This window comes from Diceros bicornis, chromosome 17 (genome assembly GCF_020826845.1).
Source record: "Diceros bicornis minor isolate mBicDic1 chromosome 17, mDicBic1.mat.cur, whole genome shotgun sequence".
In the NCBI taxonomy this organism is placed as follows: domain Eukaryota; kingdom Metazoa; phylum Chordata; class Mammalia; order Perissodactyla; family Rhinocerotidae; genus Diceros; species Diceros bicornis.
This window is the reverse complement of record NC_080756.1, coordinates 58,931,986-58,952,335: the sequence shown is the minus strand read 5'-3', so window position 1 is coordinate 58,952,335 and position 20,350 is coordinate 58,931,986. Positions and strand designations below refer to the sequence as shown.

The window sequence follows — 20,350 nt, the reverse complement described above, 5'->3', positions numbered from 1 at the left end:
TGTGATTTTATAAGCTTTTTAAAAATACTGTTGTCTCTGCCAAAGTAGTTACATTATCAGTGGCTTTATCAGTTCATATCTCCCTTTAGCACAGATAATCTAAGGTTGGATTACCTAAATGAGTGAACACACACACAAACTATGGTAATGTTGAGATAGGGTGACCAACTGTCCCAGTTTGCCTCCGACTTTCCTAGTTTTAGCACTGAAATTCCTGGGTCTTGGGAAATCGTCAAACTTGGGCAGAATGGGAGGGTTAGTGGTTGGTCACTTAATGTTGAGAGCACCAAAATAATATACACAAGGATTCTGAACACAAGTTATGTTGTACTTCATTGTGAATTGTTTTAATTTTTCAAATCTGGCTTTTGCAAGGAACCTTGGCGCAAAAGAGGTTGAATGCCAAAATAACAAAAGCTCAATTGGGTAACTAAGCTGAGAATATCACTAAATCGCCAGGCTTTCTTTTTTCCCAGTGCAATAATATGCTGTAAGAAATGAAGAAAATACAATATGCCGAATATTTTTTCTTGTGTAAATATAAAACCTTATAGCAAGACATGAAATGTCAAACTAACATTATTTCCTCTGTTTAATGTATTTCTCTTTTAAATACACATTTCCCCAAATCCAAACGCAGTAACCTATTTGTACTATAACGGTAAATCTCTTATCAGTTAATATTTAAACAGCTCATAGTTGCGAAATTTTTTAATAATTATTTTTGTGATTTGGTAAGTTCATGTCCCAGAAATAATGAAAGGGGAAATGACTATTAGACCTTAATATGCAGTTAGCCAAATTGTGTATTCTTAGGTTTTCAGGCTACTATATAATCTGTTGTCCCTATGTCAGAATCTTCTGTGGATTCAGTTGGCATTCCAAACTTTAGTTTGCTTAATGATCCTGTGAGCCTTTTCAAACAAAAGTAGAACTGGAGTTTTGATTGTTAGTGGATGAATGTGATAAAAAGATTAGTAAGAGAAGGACAGTTTTTTCCTGCTAGATTATCGGGGTTAAATTGTTATATAACCTGTAGGCGGGGATAGAATCTGTGTACTGATGAATGTCTGAGGAAAACTTATATACTGGTTTGGAATGGTAGAAGGCTGGGCTTAGGAATGGACCTCTAGCCAAAATCACAAAAGGGAGAATGTTGTCCTCCTTATTTGAAAGAGAGTGATAGATTTAATTTGGGGAAACTGGAAGCCAGTGAGTATAGTGCAAAGTTAGATTTTAAAAGATATGGGGCCACTTTTCTTGGCAGCCAATACTGCTAAATTGGTAACTTGCTTATCCTACGGATTAGCATGAATGGGGATTGGACTGGGTGGAGAGGACTGGAATGGGAGTAGAGTTGTCTGTTGGTTCAGGGGTGGCGTCGTCAACAGGGTAATATCCTAGATCTGGGCAGCCTGGAGAAGCACAGTCATCGTCCCAGTTCCCTTTACCAGCTCCAAATAGCCAAAACACTTCTCTGGAGTTCACCTACTATCAAATCAGCACTTTATCAATCTCCACCTGCTTGTAGTACCTTTATTTTTACTCTTGTTGCACAGAAGTTATTGTCTCCTTTTTCTATCTTCAATATAGTTTGCTACAGTAGGATCATTTCGATGAATTATTTTCTTTACTGCACACACTTCAGAAGGTAAATATTACACAAGCAATTACAGAACAAAAACAATTTATTTTAGGAAAGAATTGTTAAGTTGCTCTGAATTTACAGAAGTCAATATCACAAAGTTCCAGTGATCATCTAATTTAGAATATGTGAGAATTACCTGGGAGCTGATTAAAAATGCAGGCTTCTGGTTCGTACCCCCAAGATATTTTGAGTCTGTAGGTTTGGGGTGGGTCTCAGCTACACTTTAGACAGACACAACACGTGACTCTGATACAAGTGGTCTACACATTTTGGGAAGCAGTGCTGCAGGCAGTTACTTCAACATGCAAAGTGTTTTGTGTAAAGTAGGATAATGAGTAGAGCCATGAAACTGTGATCTTAAAAAGTGCCTTCCGTATCCCAGGCAGTGAACTGGTATTTTGCCATGCATTACAGTCATGCACTGCATAATGACGTTGCAGTCAATGTCAGTCCGCACATACGATGGTGGTCCCATAAGATTAATACCATACAGCCTAGGTGTGTAGTAGGCTATACCATCTAGGTTTGTGTAAGTACACTCTGTGATGTTCACATAATGACAAAATCGCCTAACAATGCATTTCTCAGAGGGTATTCCCCTCGTTAAGCGATGCATGACTGTATTTCATTTGATCCTTTAAATAATCCTATAAACAGATGTTATCTCCATTTTACAGATGGGGAAATTGAGCCTTAATGAGGTGAAATGACTTGCCTCAAATTATACACGTCAGAACTCAGAACTTCTGACTGAATTCAGTAATCTTTATACTACGCAACATCATCTCTTAAGATCTAGAACTCTAGAATAGGAACAATGAAAGCAGGAAGATTATTTTGACAAATAATTTCTTCCATCCTTTATTACAACCCTAAAACTACTAACCTGTCATAGTTTTGATAATTTTTATAGTACATGGAAACTAATTTTGAAAGCTACTCACTTTCCCTGAAACTCATTTACCTAGGCAAAACCTCCTTCCTCTGTTCTTTCTCATAAGCTATACTTAGGTACTTGTTTGATCCCTTTGTACTTTTTACTTTGCTCTGATATCTGGCAAAGCTTGCAAAGCTCATTGTTTTAGGTGGCTTCCTACGTTGCCAGTGAAATGATCAACTTTTGTACTGGGGAGAGGAAGAGAGTAGTAGCTCTTTTAATCTTAAAGGTTCTCATCTGCCATGACATTAGCTATAAAAACTACCACCAGTCACCCTCCAAATATAAAAGCCAAAAATCACCTTATTGTTAACTCTAGGTCCAAAGCTTAACGTCACCAAACTACAGTCCCTTTCTAGGCTCCTATAGTCACAGTACTCTCTGAAGGGTCAAAGTTTGCCTGGCATCTGCCACTGACCTATCAGTTACCCAGACTTTAATCTTAAACCCCAGAGTGATCTATTGACCTGTGTCTTTGACTGTTTTAATTGGTTAATTTGTAAGATTTGACCTCTGATATTTGCTAACTTTTTGTAGGGAGTTGTATTTGTAACGGAAGAAGAGAAGAATAAAAAATATTAGTTTTAAAAGTGGCCTATGTGACTGCTTTTCTAAAAAGGTATTTAATGCTCTTAGTACTTTGGCTTACCTCTTTGAAATAAAGCTAATACACAGGATTGCCTTCACATTGTTGTACTCTTCTTTTCTTGATCGATAATTGCATTGTCTTAGAGCCTAGAAACTGTTAATATTAGCTAAAACTACTTGGCTGCTCTTTTAGAAGTTCCTTTTTTGTCAAGTTTTTCTCAAACATGTTTCTGCCTCACAAGGAGCCCCAGGTATTTATGAGGTCATGGAGTACCTACGAGGCCTAATTTTGTGGATATATTATGGTAAAATATAATTTTGGGGTATTAACTTCCTAGCTTCTTTCTTTAAAAAAATAACCCCATAAGAAGTCATTGTCTGTCTCTGGACATCCCAATTATTTGCTATCATTTAAGCCAAGAAAGCTCTTTGGTTTGCTTTTGTTCTAGGCTTAATATTTATGTAACCTAAACATTCCCCCATCTTGTCTCCTGCAGGTAGACTGGGTGCAATGTGATGGTGGCTGTGATGAGTGGTTTCATCAAGTTTGTGTGGGTGTATCTCCAGAAATGGCTGAAAATGAAGATTACATCTGTATAAACTGTGCAAAGAAGCAGGGGCCAGATAGCCCAGGTCAAGCACCACCTCCTTCCTTCATAATGAGCTACAAACTACCAATGGAGGATCTTAAGGAGACCAGTTAGCAGATGCTGAGTTAGTTTGGGACATGGGGGAAAATGGACCACATTGAGACCTTAGTCATCAAGTAGTGGTTTAGATCCACTTGGAATGTTGCTTCCAAAGATGAATGGCCTTCAGAGAAAGTCCTCTTAGCTGACTTCCTCTTTGCATGGACTGTGTGATCTACATTCTCTATCAACACATCTATGCAGAGGGTGTCTTCTTTGGTACAGCAGCCAATATTTCAGTTCATGTCTCCTCTGAATATGGTTTGTTACATTAGGGCCAGACATTTGATTGAGCTCTAGGGTGCCTGGTTGGCATTAATACATTGGTGTGTTAACAGGGCATGTAGGTTGTGGCTTATGGCCACTTGATATTGGTTAGAGGTTTACAGCCTAAGGCCAGCACCATCTGGAGGTGTTGATTACTTGGATCTCCTTAGTTAGGATAGTTGGAGAGGAGCCAAGAGTACCACTTTCCTTCCACTATTACCTGGCATTTAATGCCCTACAGATACAACTAGGAGAGAATCAGGGCCGAAGTTACTCCTGTTAGAAGTCGTGGGATAGTAGCACAGTCTATAGACCTCAGCTACTTGTGCTTGTTTGTACCAAGAAGAAAACCTCAAATGAGAGGCATATCATCATCTCTTCCTAAGGAGGAGGATGTCATCTAGTTCAGAAATCTGACTAGATTGGATTCCAGGAAGAAGAGCTTTTCTTATTTCAAGGCAAGGAGGCTTTTTTGGCTTTGAGAAGTCTTGCTGTCTCCAGTCTACATTTTAGAGAAGAGCGGGTACATGGATCCAGGCTTCTGCAAAAGAAGAGAAGAGAAGTCAGAATGTTTTACTGAACATGCTTTTCCAGGAAACCTTCATTCACAAGTATACCAGATACCACCAGGCTTCAGGCATGGCCATGAGCAAGACCAGCAAATAACAGCTTTTTGCCTTGTAGCCCCAACCCCAATGTCTGCTGTTTCCAATACTGACAATTTGTGATTGTGGCCCACAGCAGATGCTGTTGAATAACACCATGGCTTCATCAGAGGATGTGGGGGTTGTAGTACCTCTGGGTGATGAAGTTGTTTTAGTAAATCCATTTTTAAAAAAAGAAAAAAGGACTTGTTTTTACTTTTTTCTAAATGTCTCTGACTACTGACTGTTCTATAGATTATTTTTCCTTTTTTAATATACATATATGAATATATAAATATATATATTTACTGTTACCAGCAGCATATGACAGAGTTTCAGCATCAAAAATCCATTTGGGGGCTTGCTTTCTCTTTTTTGCTTTTTAATAATGAAATCTCATTCCTTCTTTGTGGCACAAGAAGTTAGCACTTCCTTCTTCATCCTAGCCTGACCAGATCTTCCATCTTTTTTTGTTCAAATAGATAATTATATTTCCTTTGTATGTTGGGTCTTGTCCCTCTCTGTTGGGAAAGTTGGTCTTACTATATCTGTGATGGCTGTTTTTTTTTGTACGTCAATGTTTGAAACTATGGTGCTGTGTCCTCTTCCCTTCTGTGTGTTCTCTATTCTTGTTAAGGTGTTAGGTAAGCTGTATGGAAAGTCTATTTAGAAGGGGACTAATTTTTTTTTTAAAGGATGAAAAAGAAAAAACCCAAACAAACTAAAAATAGTATTTTGTCTTCACTATCCTGTGTCCCTTTATTTTGGGTTAAAAATCTGTGGTTTGACTTAAATTCATCAGTTTTCGTTTTAAAAGGGGGGAAGCAGGGTGGACCTAGAGAACAGCATGTAGTCTCCTCCCTTTTTGCCCCAAATTTCTTTAAAAGAAGTCTTCTAGTAACTAGAAGTGGAGTGTACTGTCCAGTTACAGTTTGAGTGGGTATGAGATTTAACTCAAAAGGCATCTTACTGAAAAAAAAGCAAAAGCTGTCCAGTTTCTCTAAGTGCTTTCTCTGTAGTTCATACTACCTATTTTTTAGTCACTCTTCCCTCAATATTATATAACACTTTGAGTGTTTTGACCTGTTAAGAGGTTCATAAGCATTACTGTGTTTTGAGATATTATCTCAAGTGTGTATGATTTAAGATTTCAGTGGATATTGCGAGGTAACTGATTAACCAATTTCGTAAGTTTTCATTTTTCCAAACTGTGTAAAGATATTATTACTTAGTTAAGAATTTTATCTTGTTGGTATTATAGAAGAAAGCACAATATTTTTTGCCTCTTGGTCTTCTCTGTAGAAATCTTCAAATACTTGTGGGTTAAAAATTGAATGCAATTTCAAGTAACGGCTTCCTGGAATACATTCAGAACTATTGTATTTTTCCTTACTAGTAATCTAGTAACTACTCAACCATTATTGGAGAGGCATGAGGATGCTGAGAAAGATGGCTAAGGTGCTTTGCTTCTTGGAGTATGGTGGATGGATGTAGGTGGCTGTTTAGGGAATAATTTATGTCCTTAATATTTTCCTGCTGGAGATGTGAGAGAAAAATGCAAGGCAGTCTCCAACCATGAATAGCTTCTTGTTCATCTTTGGACGTTTTGAAGCTTAGATACATCATTTAATTGATACTGTGGGATTTTCTGTATTTATTTGAAAGTCGCAGAGGATTTGGTCTGACTCGTGACCATAGATGTAGACCAAGGCTGAGAAAAACAGATGAGAAAAAATAAAAAACAGAAAAGAAAAATTAACATATACAAATCTACAATTTTGGAATTAATGAGCTAAGATTCATCTATTTAAAGAAATGCTGATATTCTAGTATAACACATTGTTTTCAGTTAGAGGAAATTACTTATTTACAACTTACTCCATTCTTCAGTATTGTAATAAAACTTGATTTAAAATGTTTCTTTTTTTTTTTTTCCCCTTTTTCTCCCCAAGGCCCCGGTAGATGGTTGTATATCTTAGCTGCACATCCTTCTAGTTGCTGTATGTGGGACGCCACCTCAGCATGGCCGGACAAGCAGTGGGTTGGTGCGTGCCTGGGATCCGAACCCAGGCCGCCAGCAGCGGAGCGCGCTCACTCAACCACTAAGCCACGAGGCCGGCCCCTAAAATGTTTCTTTACCCTTCCTGTCTCCTCAGAGTTGCAGTTCTTCTCTATTAGTATTTTAATTTATATATTAATTCTTTCAAAGATATTTCTTACTACCTTCATTGTAAACTGTTTTGGCAAAGGTTATAGAAAGAAAAATGATGGGGCCAGCCCCCTGGCATAGCGGTTAAGTGGGAGTGCTCCGCTGCTGGAGGCCTGGGTTCGGATCCCGGGTGCACACCGTCCCACTGCTTGTCAGGCTATGCTGTGGTGGTGTCCCACATAAGTGGAGGAAGATCGGCACAGATGTTAGCTCAGGGCCAGTCTTCCTCAGCAAAAAGAGGAGGATTGGCATGGTTGTTAATGGATGTTAGCTCAGGGCTGATCTTCCTCACAAAAAAGAAAAATGAAAAAATGGTAGATCTTTGATAGTCTCAAAGGGTGGGTCATTAGACTATGCAAACTCCGAAGTTTACAAGTAGAACTATAGCATTAGTAGTTAGCTTTCTTGTTGGGGGAGAGAGGACATTTTCCTCCCACAAATGTTTATTTACTTTCTAGTAGTTACTGCAACAGCCATGTTGAGATGTAGATGCTAGGCTCCCTTACTAAATTGCTGCAAACCAGCTTTGCACTTCATGATTCAAATTTTGTGTCAATAAATTACAAATTACTGTGTGTATTTTTTTTTTGAATAATTGAAAGGCAAACATTGAATCTGATTGCCCACAATATACTTTAATAATCAAAACCCTAACAAAGGCCAGTGGACCTGTAAGATTAGAATGATTTTACCTGTGCTTCACTTCTGTTTCTCTCTGCTTTTGTTTTCAAAGAGTGTCGGAGAAATGTTGCTTTATTTGTTTTTCTTAATTTGTAGATTCTGGATGCAATTTAGTGCATGTGAGAAAAACTCCTTGCTTGTCACTGTTTTAATTCTATAGTACATTTGTGTGACTATCAGCCAGTACTTAAAATAGGAGGACAAAAGGAAAAATTGAGAAAGCTCTTCTTTCAAAGGGCAAGATTATCCATTGTTAAAGGAGAAAGTGACAATTTGGAGTGGGATTTGAAAATTGTAAGTTGTGGAAAAATTAAGCTGTTCAAGTCCCACATATAACCAGGTTCAATAAAGGTTTACATATGAACTAGCTTCATATGTGTGTAGAGTTGCTTTTGCAGTAGATCCTTAAGTATAAATTTTAAAAAGCAGGCAGTTGATTTGCCTTTTACCTTTTGAAATCCCCCCCCTTTTTTTTTTAATTAAAGCATATCATTACTTTGGATATGGATGTGCCAAGTGGTATTTACAGCATGAGAATGAAAGAATGGATGGTAATGTATTTTGGAATCGCAGTCTTCTCTTGGTCTGGGTCGTATCCAGTCACCACTATGCAACGAATGATGTGCACCGGGAAAGGACAGAACGGGTTTTTAAAGATGTATCCTGCTTATTCTTACTTTTGCAATACTCAAAGATGTCTAAACAGGAATGTTTTTTGTAAACCTCAAGACCCTCTATTGATTGTTCCCTTATGTATTTATTTACCTCTTGGTGAGACAAATATAATACGGACTCAACCAGGGTTTTTGATGGTGCCTTATGAAAAGTATAACTTGATTTCTTGTTTTTTGAGTATGTTTTGTGTTTCTTTTGTTTTTTGAAAGAATATTAGAGATGGTTACTTGCATTACATCTAAAACATAAAAAAAAAAATTGTGCATGCTCGGGTTACCCCCACTCCATCATTTACATTGGTGGCAACTCTAAATGGTAACCATGTAAAGGTAAATTTTGGTATTGAGTATTGATGATCCTGAAGAAAACCAGTAAGTATATGAAAGCCACTTTTAACCTGTGCCAAAGCAGTTTCTAATGTTGCATTTGCTCTCTATAAAATAAAAAATTGGCCTCAAATAATTTGATAAGTGGTGTGATGAGCCTATTACATTGCTGAGAATAGTGTTTTCGGAAAGTGTGAGGTGGAAGAAGTGATTCTTGAAGACTTTCCCTGTCCTCTATTTTCAGCAAGAATCCAGCGATGACCAAGAGACATTTCCCCACCTTTGATTCTTGAGCAGTTTATTCCTTGCAGTGAGCTAGTAATAGCAGGGAAAATGAGGAAATACTTTCCTTTGACGGCCTAATGCATAAAACTAGTTCAAACTGCAACTTACTTCATAGAAGTAAATAGCACTTTTTTCTCATTGCCAAGGTTACCAGATCATGCAGGCATTGCTGAAAATGTTAAAGTTCTGCTTGCAGTGAAATTGGCCTCAAACGTGAAGTGTTTGTGTTGGGGAGGAGAACTGGTGGGAAGAAAGGGAAAAATTTGTTTATCTCTTAAGTTGGCAAGGAATTTTCTTGCCAACCAAAAAAAAGACACCTGAAATTTCATAAGGTGACAGATTCTTCTTTTAAAAAATTGTATGGGAGTCTCCCAGTATAGATCAAGTATTTCTTGAGCCCTTGGGGGCATTGTGATTGATACCAATAAATTGAAGATCGAAAATCTCTTCATGGAAAGCTTAACTATTAATTGGGAAGTCACACATGATACAATTAGAGAACAATACAAAACAATACAATCAAATATTATGTGAATAAACTTAGAGTGATTTTGGAATTTCTTGACTTCTCACCTTTGAAGTGTATTTCTGCTCTATTTTTAGTAGGAAGAAGGACAATTTAATTAATATTTCCATATAGTAAAGTTCCATGAAATTTGTTTACTAGGCAAGGATTTTCTCTAACCTTATCTTTGGAGCTAGGTTGTGTATCTTGTTAAGGGAAAAAGGCACCACAGAAGCCTTAAAAATGGCTTAGGAACCCTGACGAATTGCCAGGGATATAAGGAAGAAGTGAGACTTTTCTGTAGTTAAGAAAAACCCAACAAACAGAAACTTCAAGCCAAGATGAGGACTTTAGGATTACATAAGGTAAGGAACAGTGGATTTAGGAGTCAAATATTCTGGGTTTTAGTTCCATGTGTGACGTTATATTAGTTTGCTTCTTTGAGTCTCAGTTTCCTACCATGTTGAAACGGGGGTTTCAACTAAGGCTAAGCTTTGTTGAGACACAAAACAGATTATCATTAATATTGCTTTTGGAACCCAGAACGATTCAAGCACGTCTAAGTCTTGGTCAATGCCCAGTGCTTTTGTTTATTTTGTCATAGAAACATCGCTCCAGAGTTCTAGTGGGAACATTGAAACTGGTTTAGTTCACTTTGCTTCTTGTCCCTTAATTCTTTGTTGCCATCTAAAATAGAAGCCTGTGTAGTCATCAGTCTTCTCATATTCCAATACCATTACCTGCTGTGTTCAATTCATTTTCCCATTGCTGTGCTTCCTGCCAATTCTTTGCATTGTAGAGACCCATGCTTCCCTATCCTTTATAAATAAACTTTCCTGTTTTTTCATTAACTGGAACTTGGCTCTCCCTCAGCCATATTTACATTAGGGCTATTTCAAATGGGAGGTGCTCATTTTCTCACTTTATTACTACAGGGTGTGAACAGGTGGATTAGAGGAGTTTTTGCCCCTATATTCCTGATTTCTATTACCACACTTTGAGGCCTCTGCTATTCAGCTGTACTGTCTATTCTCATCACTGTCATCTCTGGTTACTGTGTTACATTCATTGAGGACTTGGATGGTTCATGGGCATCTCTGCCCCAGCCCTGCCATCATTCTGGGCAATATCATGATCATGGATGACCTTACAGTTTCTGGACCTCCACCCCCAATAACCATTTTCACACCATTTAGCAAACCAATTTCAAGGCCATACCTTGGACTCTGTCAAAACTTAGTTCTGGAATGTTAAATTCTAGGACCCTATTCATACTATGATTTTTAATGTCTTGTCCTTTGATCTCTTCCTCTCAGTATATTTACTCTCTGACCTCAAGAAACCTCCAGTTGCTTAATCACTTTTTGCTTCCAATCAGTTTACTCTGGCTTCACCCCCTTTCTTCTCCGTTTAGCATAGACTGCATGGCCTGTTACTCTTGGTCTGTTGTTTCCCCATCACACTGGCCCTGCAGAACCTCGTCCCTGGATCCTTTTAGCCATCTGACTGTTTTGCTCTCGTGGTCTGCTGAATACTACTGAGTACTCACCATTGATTGGTGGCACCACAGATTGACTCAAGTAGGCGGCTCGCAAAGCAGTTCAGCAGCCCCAGTGGTCCAGCAACCTCTTCAATTCTTCAAGACTGTTTCATACATTTGTCTCCCCATCCTACCACCTCTCTAGCCTCAGCAGAGGCCTACTTCCACTGAAGAAATTGAAGGCAGCAGGAGAGCTCTAAGCGTCCCTGGTCACCTATACCAACAGCATCCTCTTCTGTCTCAGAAGTGTCTGTCCTCTGGCCAACACTGTGAATGTATAGGCAAATGAGTGAGTCAGTGAATCCCATCCCGTCTTAATTTTTTAGACACCTTGTTCCATCAGTCACCCCCTCTCTTTATCTTCAGTGCCTCCTCTCTCTCTCTCATTTAGCGTATAAGCATGCTCAAGTCTCTCCTATGTTAATATTCTCCCTTGAACCTATCTCTCCTCTCCTGCTCTCTTTTTCTTTCCTTTGTAGCCAAGACCCATTTGTTCTCTCTACTTCACTTTCAATTCACTCCTCAGTCTATTGTAATCTGGATTCTACCTTCAACATTCCACTGAAAGTGCTGTTACTAAAGCCATCAACTAACTACATATTGCTAAGTCCAGCGGACACTTCAATTGTTGACCTTTCTTCAGCATTTGACACTGTTGTCCACTCCTTTTTTTTTGCTGAGGAAGATTCGCCCTGAGCTAACATCTGTTGCCAGTCTACCTCTTTTTAGCTTGAGGAAGATCCCCCCTGAGCCAACATCCGTGCCAGTTTTCCTCTATTTTGTGTGTGGGTCACCGCCACGGCATGGCCGCCGATGAGTAGTGTAGGTCCATGCCCAGGAACCGAGCCCAGGCTGCCGAAGCAGAGCACGCTGAGTTTAACCAGGCTGGCCCCTGTCCGTTCCCTTTCAAAACTCCTCCTTTGGCTTCTTGGTCACTGCTTTTTTCTAATTTTTCTTCTCTCTAGCTGCTGTTTAGTCAGCCTCTTTTCCTCTTTACCCCCTTAAAATGGTGTCATCAGAGGCTCTTCTCCATATACTCTTCTTGGATGCCCTACTCCACTTCCAATTGCCCCTTTTATTCAGATGTTTCCCAAATTAATGTCACCTGCCCCTGTTTTCTTTCTTTGCTCTTTAATCAACTGTCTGGTAAACATTTCCACTTGTATTTGTTTTAATCACTCTAAACTCTGTGTCAAAGCCCAAACTTACCTCGTTCCCACACCGAAACCATTTCCTCTTTAGAATAGCTAGTTGCCCAAGCCCAAGTTCTGTGAACCATCCTCTATTCTTTCTGACCACTCACTTCCAGTATGCAATTAGATGGTCACTCAATCCTTTAGATTCACCTCGCTTATCTTTTATCTCCATCTCCTCTGTTCCCATTGTGATGCATTAGTTCAAGCCCTTATCACTTTTCACCTGGATGTCTGTACTAGTCTTTAGTCTGTTCAATCTCTAGTTTATCTTCCAGATTACTACCAGAATGAACGATCTAAAGAGCCAGTCTGTTCATTACATTGTCCTATGGAGTCTGCCCTCTGTTTACCTTTCTGTGCTCGTCTGCTTCCACACACACCCTCAGTGACTGCTCAGACACAGATTTTCGTTTCTTTGTACAGGCTAGGCTCTTTCTGGAATGCTCTTCTAGCTCTTATTGGGATGTCAGTTTACATGCTACCTCTTCAGAGGCCTCCTTGTTCTCTCTCACAACAGCTTATTCTACTCCATTATGGGACTTTGCAATATGTGATATATTTGTTTATGAGTTCTATGAGGGCAGGGACTTTGTTTCCTTTCTCTCTATACCCAGCAACTAGAACAATGCGCTGCATATAGTAAACATTCAATAAATAACTTGAATGAATGCTGTTTCATGCCTTTGTTCCTCCCTATATATTGTTGTCCCTCTCAATTTATTGTTCTCTATATTTGGACTGCCATGTCCTCATCTACCCTTTTACTACCTCCTTATTCTTCATTCTTCTCATCCTAAAACTCTTCTGAGAAGTCTTTCAGATTATTCCTGTCCTCCTAATCTGATTTAGTTGTCCTTTCATGGAGCTCTGATAGCATTTAGATTATACAGTGGCTCTTAAAATGTGGTCTCCTGCAGCATCGGCAGCACCTGGGAATTTGTTAGAAATGCAGATTCTTGGGCCCCACCCCAGATATGCTGAATCAGAACCTCTGGGGCAGAGCCAACAACCTGCATTTTAACAGGCCCTCTAGGTGATGCATGCTGAAGTTTGCGAACCACTAGACTGTATTATAGTAACTGCATTTGTATCTCCAGGATCTAGCATAATACCTAGAACAAGATTATTGTAACGATCTTCCTTACGAAGAACTGAAATCCATCTCCCTGTAGCCTCATATGTCAATCCTAATTCTTTTGAGGATGTGAAAAACTAGTTCAACTGCCTCTGTTTGGCAGCCTTTCGATATTTGACATTAGCCATTATTTCTACTTCCCCACCCCTCATCTTCAATCCTCTGGCTTAATATTCTTTCTCATGTGCTATGACTTTGAGTTCTTTCAGACTCAAACTTGTTGAATTTCTCTGAACTAACTGCAACTTACTTCATATCCATCCTAAATATATATTCAGAGCATCCTTTTAGCTTTCAAGCTACAATTCTAAAGGTGGCACTATATGTCTGTATAGTCACTGCAACAAGATGGAGTTCACAATGAACATGAATAGTATTCCATTTGTACAGTTGGAGATGTACAGTGGAAACCAAAGGTGGTCTGAAGCTCTGAATATTCTCTATCTCAAAGAACCTGGCCTTGGTAACGTGAAAGTAATTCTGTAAAGTGGTTTCATATAACTAAATTGGTGGTTCTCAACCCTGGTGGCATGTTAGAATCATCTGGAGAGCTTTAAAAAACTATCCCTGCCGCTCCCACCCCAGACTAATTGAATCAGAGTATCTTGGAGTAGAGCCCAAGAACCAGTATTTTTTTGAACAGCCTTATAGAGGTCTAATACCATAAAATCCACTCATTTTAATGTATGAGTTAATGATTTTTAGTACATTTACAGAATTGTGCAGCCATCACCACAATCTAACTTTAGAATGTTTCCATCACCCCAAAAAGAAACTTCATCCCCATTCACTACCTGTTTCCACTCCCAACCCCAGGTAGTCACAAAACTACTTATGTCTCTGTAGATTTGCCTTTTCTAGACCCAAGCATTAGGATTTTTTAAAAAACTTCCAGGTGATTTTCATAATGCAGCCAGGGTTGAGAACCACAGTTCTAAAAGCATTATAAGGCATCTTAATGATTTTTAAGAGCTGTGTATAATAAGGATATTTCACATATTTTCCGATTTGTGCCTCCCACCTTTGCCAGTGCATGCAGCCATCACCAGTATGCCAAGATCATTAATTTGATAATGGAACTTAATAGACCATTCTATTATTTTCCCATTATACCTTTTAGTAGCTATTCAAAATTGCCTCCCGTTTTTTCCCCAAGCTATTTTAAAACATCTCTAGTCTGCTTTTTTCCTTTTAGCTCATAAGTTATTGGCAGTGGAAATTATCTCAGGAGCATTCTCCCTGAGATAATTTAGTCTCCAGAAATTATTGCAACATACCATCCATAAAGTTATTTTCTTTTAAGTAGCTTTCACATTGGTGTTTCTTCACTTGGTGTTTCTTCACTAGATGTTTTGCTGTCTGACTAACCTCTCTGCCAAATATAGATTTTTGCTTTATAAATACACTAATATTTCCAAAACTTTTGGGGGAAAATATATATTTTTTTGAAAAATAATACTTGCACATTTGTTTAAAAAAATACTAAAATGAAGATATAAATTAAAATCATCCGTCACCAAAAAATGACCACTGTTAAGATTAAACCAAATTTCTTTCAGACAGCTATCCGTGCATATTTATGTATGCATATATACAAATATGGACATCTTTATATAAATGAGGTCGCACTCTATGTACTGCTTTATAACTTGCTTCTTTTACTTAATAACGAGAACATTTGTATAAGACAATAAATATAGATTTGTGTCATTTTTAATGGCTATATAGTTTTGCATTAAATGGATTCTTAGTGGTTTTTAAGAGCTATGTATACTGAGGACACTATTTCTGTGTCTTGTGTTGCAAATGTTTGACCACCTTGTTATTAGCCTTTTAATCTTATTTATATTTTTTTCTTTATAGAAGTTATTAAATTTTCTGATGTAAACTTAACCTCTCTAATTTTATAATTCCTAGTTTTCCTCACATGCTTAGAATGACCTTCTCCTCTACAAGATAATAAAAATACCTCCATGATTTTGCTTAATACTTTCATAGTTTTATTCTCTATACTAAATCTTTGTTCCATTTTGAATTAATTGGTGTGAGGGATGCTATTTCTTTAAATTATTCCTCTCTTGACTACATTTCTTAAATTTCTTACAGCATACTCATTCACTCTTTAAAGTATCTGAGCATCTGCCTTGCATTTCTATGCATGTGTAAATATAGTCATTCCAAAACCTTTCATATTCAAACACAACTTTACATATGTGAATACATTCAATATATTCATGGCATTAGTTATCTATTGCTGTGTAACAATCTCACCACAAATTTAGCAGCCCAAAACAACACACATTTATTACCTCACAATTTCTGTGGGTCAGGAGTTAGGGCACAACTTTTCTGGGTCTTCTGCTTCAGGGTCTCACAGGCTGTAAGCAAGGTGGTGTTTAAGGTTGTGATCTCAGTTGAACCTTGGCTGGGGAAGAATCTCTTCCAAGCTCATGTGGTTGTTGTAGCATTTAGTTCCTTGTGGGTTGTCAGACTGAGGCCCTCAGTTTTTTTGTTGGCCGCCTGCCAGAGGCCATCCTCAGTTCCTTGGCTCATGAGCTTTCCCAACATGGCCACCTGTTTCTCGAAGCCAGCAAGGAAAAGGGTCTCCTAGGGAGACAGACAATTTTATATAATATAATCATGTACACATACATCTTGTCACCTGTGCCATATTCCATTGGTTAGAAGTAAGTCACAGGTCCTGCTCACACTCAAGAGGAGGAGATCACCCCGGGTGTGAGTGCCCAGACCATGGGGAGCCACCTTGGAGGCTGCCAACTCACAGTCAGTGTGAGTAATATGCTGCATCAGATTAAGATTGAAGTGCCTGAGAAAAGAAGCTAACCTCTTTAGGCCTCACAAAATTCACTCTATCCGTGCTTTCCTATTCAACTTAGATTGAAAAAGAAAAGCGTATTGGGGGCTGGCCCCGTGCTGTAGTGGTTAAGTGCGCGCGCTCCGCTGCTGCCGGCCGGGGCAGATCGCGGGCGCACACTGATGCACCGCTTGTCAGGCCATGCTGTGGCGGCGTCCCACATAAAGTGGAGGAAGACAGGCACAGGTGTTAGCCCAGGGCCAGTCTTCCTCAGCAAAAAGAGGAGGATTAGCATGGATGTTAGCTCAGGGCTGATCTTCCTCACAAAAAAAAAAAAAAGAAGAAGAAAAGTGTAATGGCTTTGTTTTTCTAATGTTCTGGAGAAGAAAAGCAGTAACTTTTTTCACTCGTGCTAAACTTTTATAAGATTGCTGCCATTGGGGTGATTATAACTACCCTTTGGTCAATCCCCTCCTGCATTTGATGGAGCAGTTCTTTTCTGCTGCTTAGAGAAATAGAAATCTCCAAATCTCATCAAGTCTATATCTTTTTTTTGTGTGTGTGTGAGGAAGATCAGCACTGAGCTAACATCTGATGCCAATCCTCCTTTCTGAGGAAGACTGGCCCTAAGCTAACATCCATGCCCATCTTCCTCTACTTTATATGGGACACCGTCACAGCATGGCTCGACGAGCAGTGCATCGGTGCGCGCCCGGGATCCGAACCGGCGAACCCCGGGCCACTGCAGCAGAGCGTGTGTACTTAACCACTTGCTCCACCGGGCCGGCCCCTGTTCATATCCTTTTTGATGTCTATGCAAAGCATTCTTGATTTTTAAGCTATGATTCTGGATGAAAGAATCAGATCTCCCTGAATTTTTTAATTCAGAAGATTTACAGTATGCCTAGTTAAGAGACTTTGCAAATTTGTTCTCTCTGTACATTTTTTTTTTCTTCTGTAGCCTCATGCTTTTGGAGACTGTCAGCAAAAATTGCTGTATTTTCCATTCTCAATTTCCATTCATGGATATGGAAATGTGAGGATTCTTTTATCATTGGAAGTACTCTCTTTTTATCTTTCCCATGCATCCTGGGAATTTCTATTTTGTTTCTAGGGATGGGTAAATTGGGAGTTTAGTAAATTGGTTTCTTGATATGTGGTAAGAAAGGATAAGAGGCAAGAGAAGAAACTGGAAGCAGAATTGAGAGTTTTAAAGGATCTCATCCCAAGTTTGTAAACTAATAATAATTCCTTTTCAAGGTGATAAGATTGCTGTCTCTGCTACTGATGGGCAATTTTTATATATCCACTTGCCCACAGACTTGTTTACACCTCAGCAAGGGCATGAGTCAGTGCTGGCTTTGTGTGTTTGTTTTGCACTTCTCAGATATATTTAATATTCTATTGCTCTAGGTTCTATGGATATATATATATATATCTCCTAAATCATATCTTAGAATTACATAGCCCTAAGATTTCCAGGCATCCTAATGTCAACTTTTCCACGCTTCTGCTACCAACAGGATAGTATCTAAATCATCCTAAACGATGGCTAATGCTTGCATGAAAAATGTGTCTGGGAATATGTATAAATAGCCTAGTTCCATCTTGTTTTTTTCCCTAATATTACTAATTAAGCTACCGTTGTACAATAAATATTTGGTTACTGAGCAAAGATTTTTCTGATTTATGAGATGGCTCCAGTTGTGTGGGAGATATTGAGACTAAGGGAGATGATGAGTGGGTAGGCGGTGGGAGAAGATGTGCTGAGTTCACATGAAATTCCCAGTTCCCAAGATATTTCTCTGCTAAGCTGTGTTTTTCCAAGTTGTATCTGCACCCTCTCTGGTTTGCAGAGAGGGAAGGAAAGAGGGAAAATTTGTTTTTTTATTTAAAAAAAATTTTTGTGTGTGTGTGAGGAAGATCGACCCTGAGCTAACATCTGCCAATCCTCCTCTTTTTTTGCTGAGGAATATCCATGCCCATCTTCTTCTACTTTATACAGGACGCTGCCATAGCATGGCTCGACAAGTGGTGCATCGGTGCACACCCAGGATCAGAACCGGCGAACCCCGGGCCACCGCAGCGGAGTGCGCGCACTTAACCGCTTGTGCCACCGGGCCAGCCTCAGGGAAAATATGTTGTAATCTAAAGAAGAACAAGGATCTGATAACTAAGGTCAAGATGAAGGGAAGGAACAGTAGATAAAAAATAGTGTTAGAATATTCTGATGGAGTTACAAAGGACGCTGGAATGAAATGTGAAAAATTCTGGTATTAGGACCTATCTAGTGGAAATTGAGGTATAAAATGCTCCCTCTTTTTTCCCCTCTTTTCAAGTTATTTCTTTCCAAGTAGTCAACAAGCATTGCCCTTATGGCTACAAAGAGCCACGTAGGCTCAATACCAAAGCAGCCGCAGGCTCTGGTCCAAAGAACAGATGGTGCAAGAGGCAACAGGATGGGCGGAACAGAGCCATTGCCACACGTCAGGTGAAGACTAGAGATCTATGCAAACCAGAATGGAGGGCATGCTACAGGATGAAACTCACTATAGCAGGCCTGCCACAAGGGAGAGAGGGAGTCCACAGCCTGTCATGGGAGAAGAATACCATGGGTACAAAGTAAAAGCAGGAAAAGAATGAATAGTGGGTGATCCATGTCACAGAGTGAAACCATACTCTATTATTTCTTGAAAGTAGCAGCATAGGTTCCCAGAGCAGAAAGCCAGCAAGGATTCCTCTTGAATTCATGTTTTTTTTGTGTGTGTGTGTGTGTGAGGAGATCAGCCCTGTGCTAATATCTGCCAATCCTCCTTTTTTTTTTTTTTTTGGCTGAGGAAGACTGGCCCTGGGCTAACATCCGTGCCCATCTTTCTCCACTTTATATGGGATGCCGCCACAGCATGGCTTGCCAAGCAGTGCGTCGGTGCGTGCCCAGGATCCAAACCTTCGAACCCACTTAACTGCTTGCGCCACTGGGCCGGTCCCTTGAATTCATGTTTAAAAAATGCCCTCAGACTGAAATTACTAAACAGAGTAGTGCTTATGTTAACTTGGGAAGCTGCATTCAGGGGTGGATCTAGGTTTTGTAGGACCTGAAGTTTAGAAAATTGTGGGGGCCCTCTTTATGAAAAATAGTGTAAAATTAAGAATTCAAAACTAGATACAGGGAATTGGAAGGCACCCACGCAAGTGAGGGGCCCTGAAACTTAAGCTTTATTAACTTGCTGGTATATCTGCCTCTGCTAGGTGAAGCAGAAGAATCCGGGGAGAACTGAATTCAAATCCTGACTGTGTTACTTAGTTGCTTTGGAATATTGGGCAATTTACTTCTCTTTCCAACTCCAGTTTCTTTTTAATTTTTTTATTTTTTTCATTACTTTTAATGTGAAATTTTTGTTGTACATTTTTGTTTATCAGTCACCATATAAGTGCATCCCTCCACCCCTTGTGCCCACCCCCCACCCCCTGAGCCCCTGGTAACCACCAAACAGATCTATCTGTGCGTGTGTTGGTTTATCTTCCACATATGAGTGAGATCATGCACTGTTTGTCTTTCTCTGTCTGGCTTATTTCACTCAACATAATACCCTCCAGGTCCATCCATGTTGTTGCAAATGGGACAATTTTGTCTATGGCTGAGTAGTATTCCATGGTATATCTATACCACATCTTCATCCATTCATCAGTCAAGGGACACTTGTGTTGCTTCCATGTCTTGGCTGTAGTGAATAATGCTGCGATGAACATAGGGGTGCATAAGCCTCTTTGCATTATTGATTTCAGGTTCGTTGGGTAAATACCCAGTAGGGGGATGGCTGGATCATAAGGTATTTCTATTTTTAATTTTTTTGAGGAATCTCCATACTGTTTTACATAGAGGCTGCACCAGTTTGCATTCCCACCAGCAGTGGATTAGGGTTCCCATTTCTCCACAGCCTCTCCAGCATTTGTTGCTTTTTGTCTTGGTAATTATAGCCATTCTAACGGGTGTAAGGTGATATCTTAGTGCAGTTTTGCTTTGCATGTCCCTGATGACTATTGATGTTGAGCATCTTTTCATGTGCCTATTGGCCATCTGTATATCTTCTTTGGAGAACTGTCTGTTCATTTCCTCTGCCCATTTTTTGGTCGGGTTGTTTGCTTTTTTGTTATTCAGTTATGTGAGTTCTTTACATATTATGGAGATTAATCCCTTGTCAGATATACG

The 20,350-nt window shown here is 39.3% G+C and overlaps 1 protein-coding gene across 1 annotated transcript in view; it reads left to right on the top strand.

Moving 5' to 3' along the window:
• KDM5A (lysine demethylase 5A) overlaps positions 1 to 8,473 on the top strand; it is a 90,530-nt gene extending 82,057 nt beyond the window's left edge. The window contains exon 28 of the mRNA XM_058559067.1: positions 3,671 to 8,473. Within this exon, the coding sequence (XP_058415050.1) occupies positions 3,671 to 3,877 (207 nt within the window). The 3' untranslated portion in view covers positions 3,878 to 8,473. The remainder of the gene's footprint in view (positions 1 to 3,670) is intronic.
• Positions 8,474 to 20,350: the final 11,877 nt, after the last annotated feature.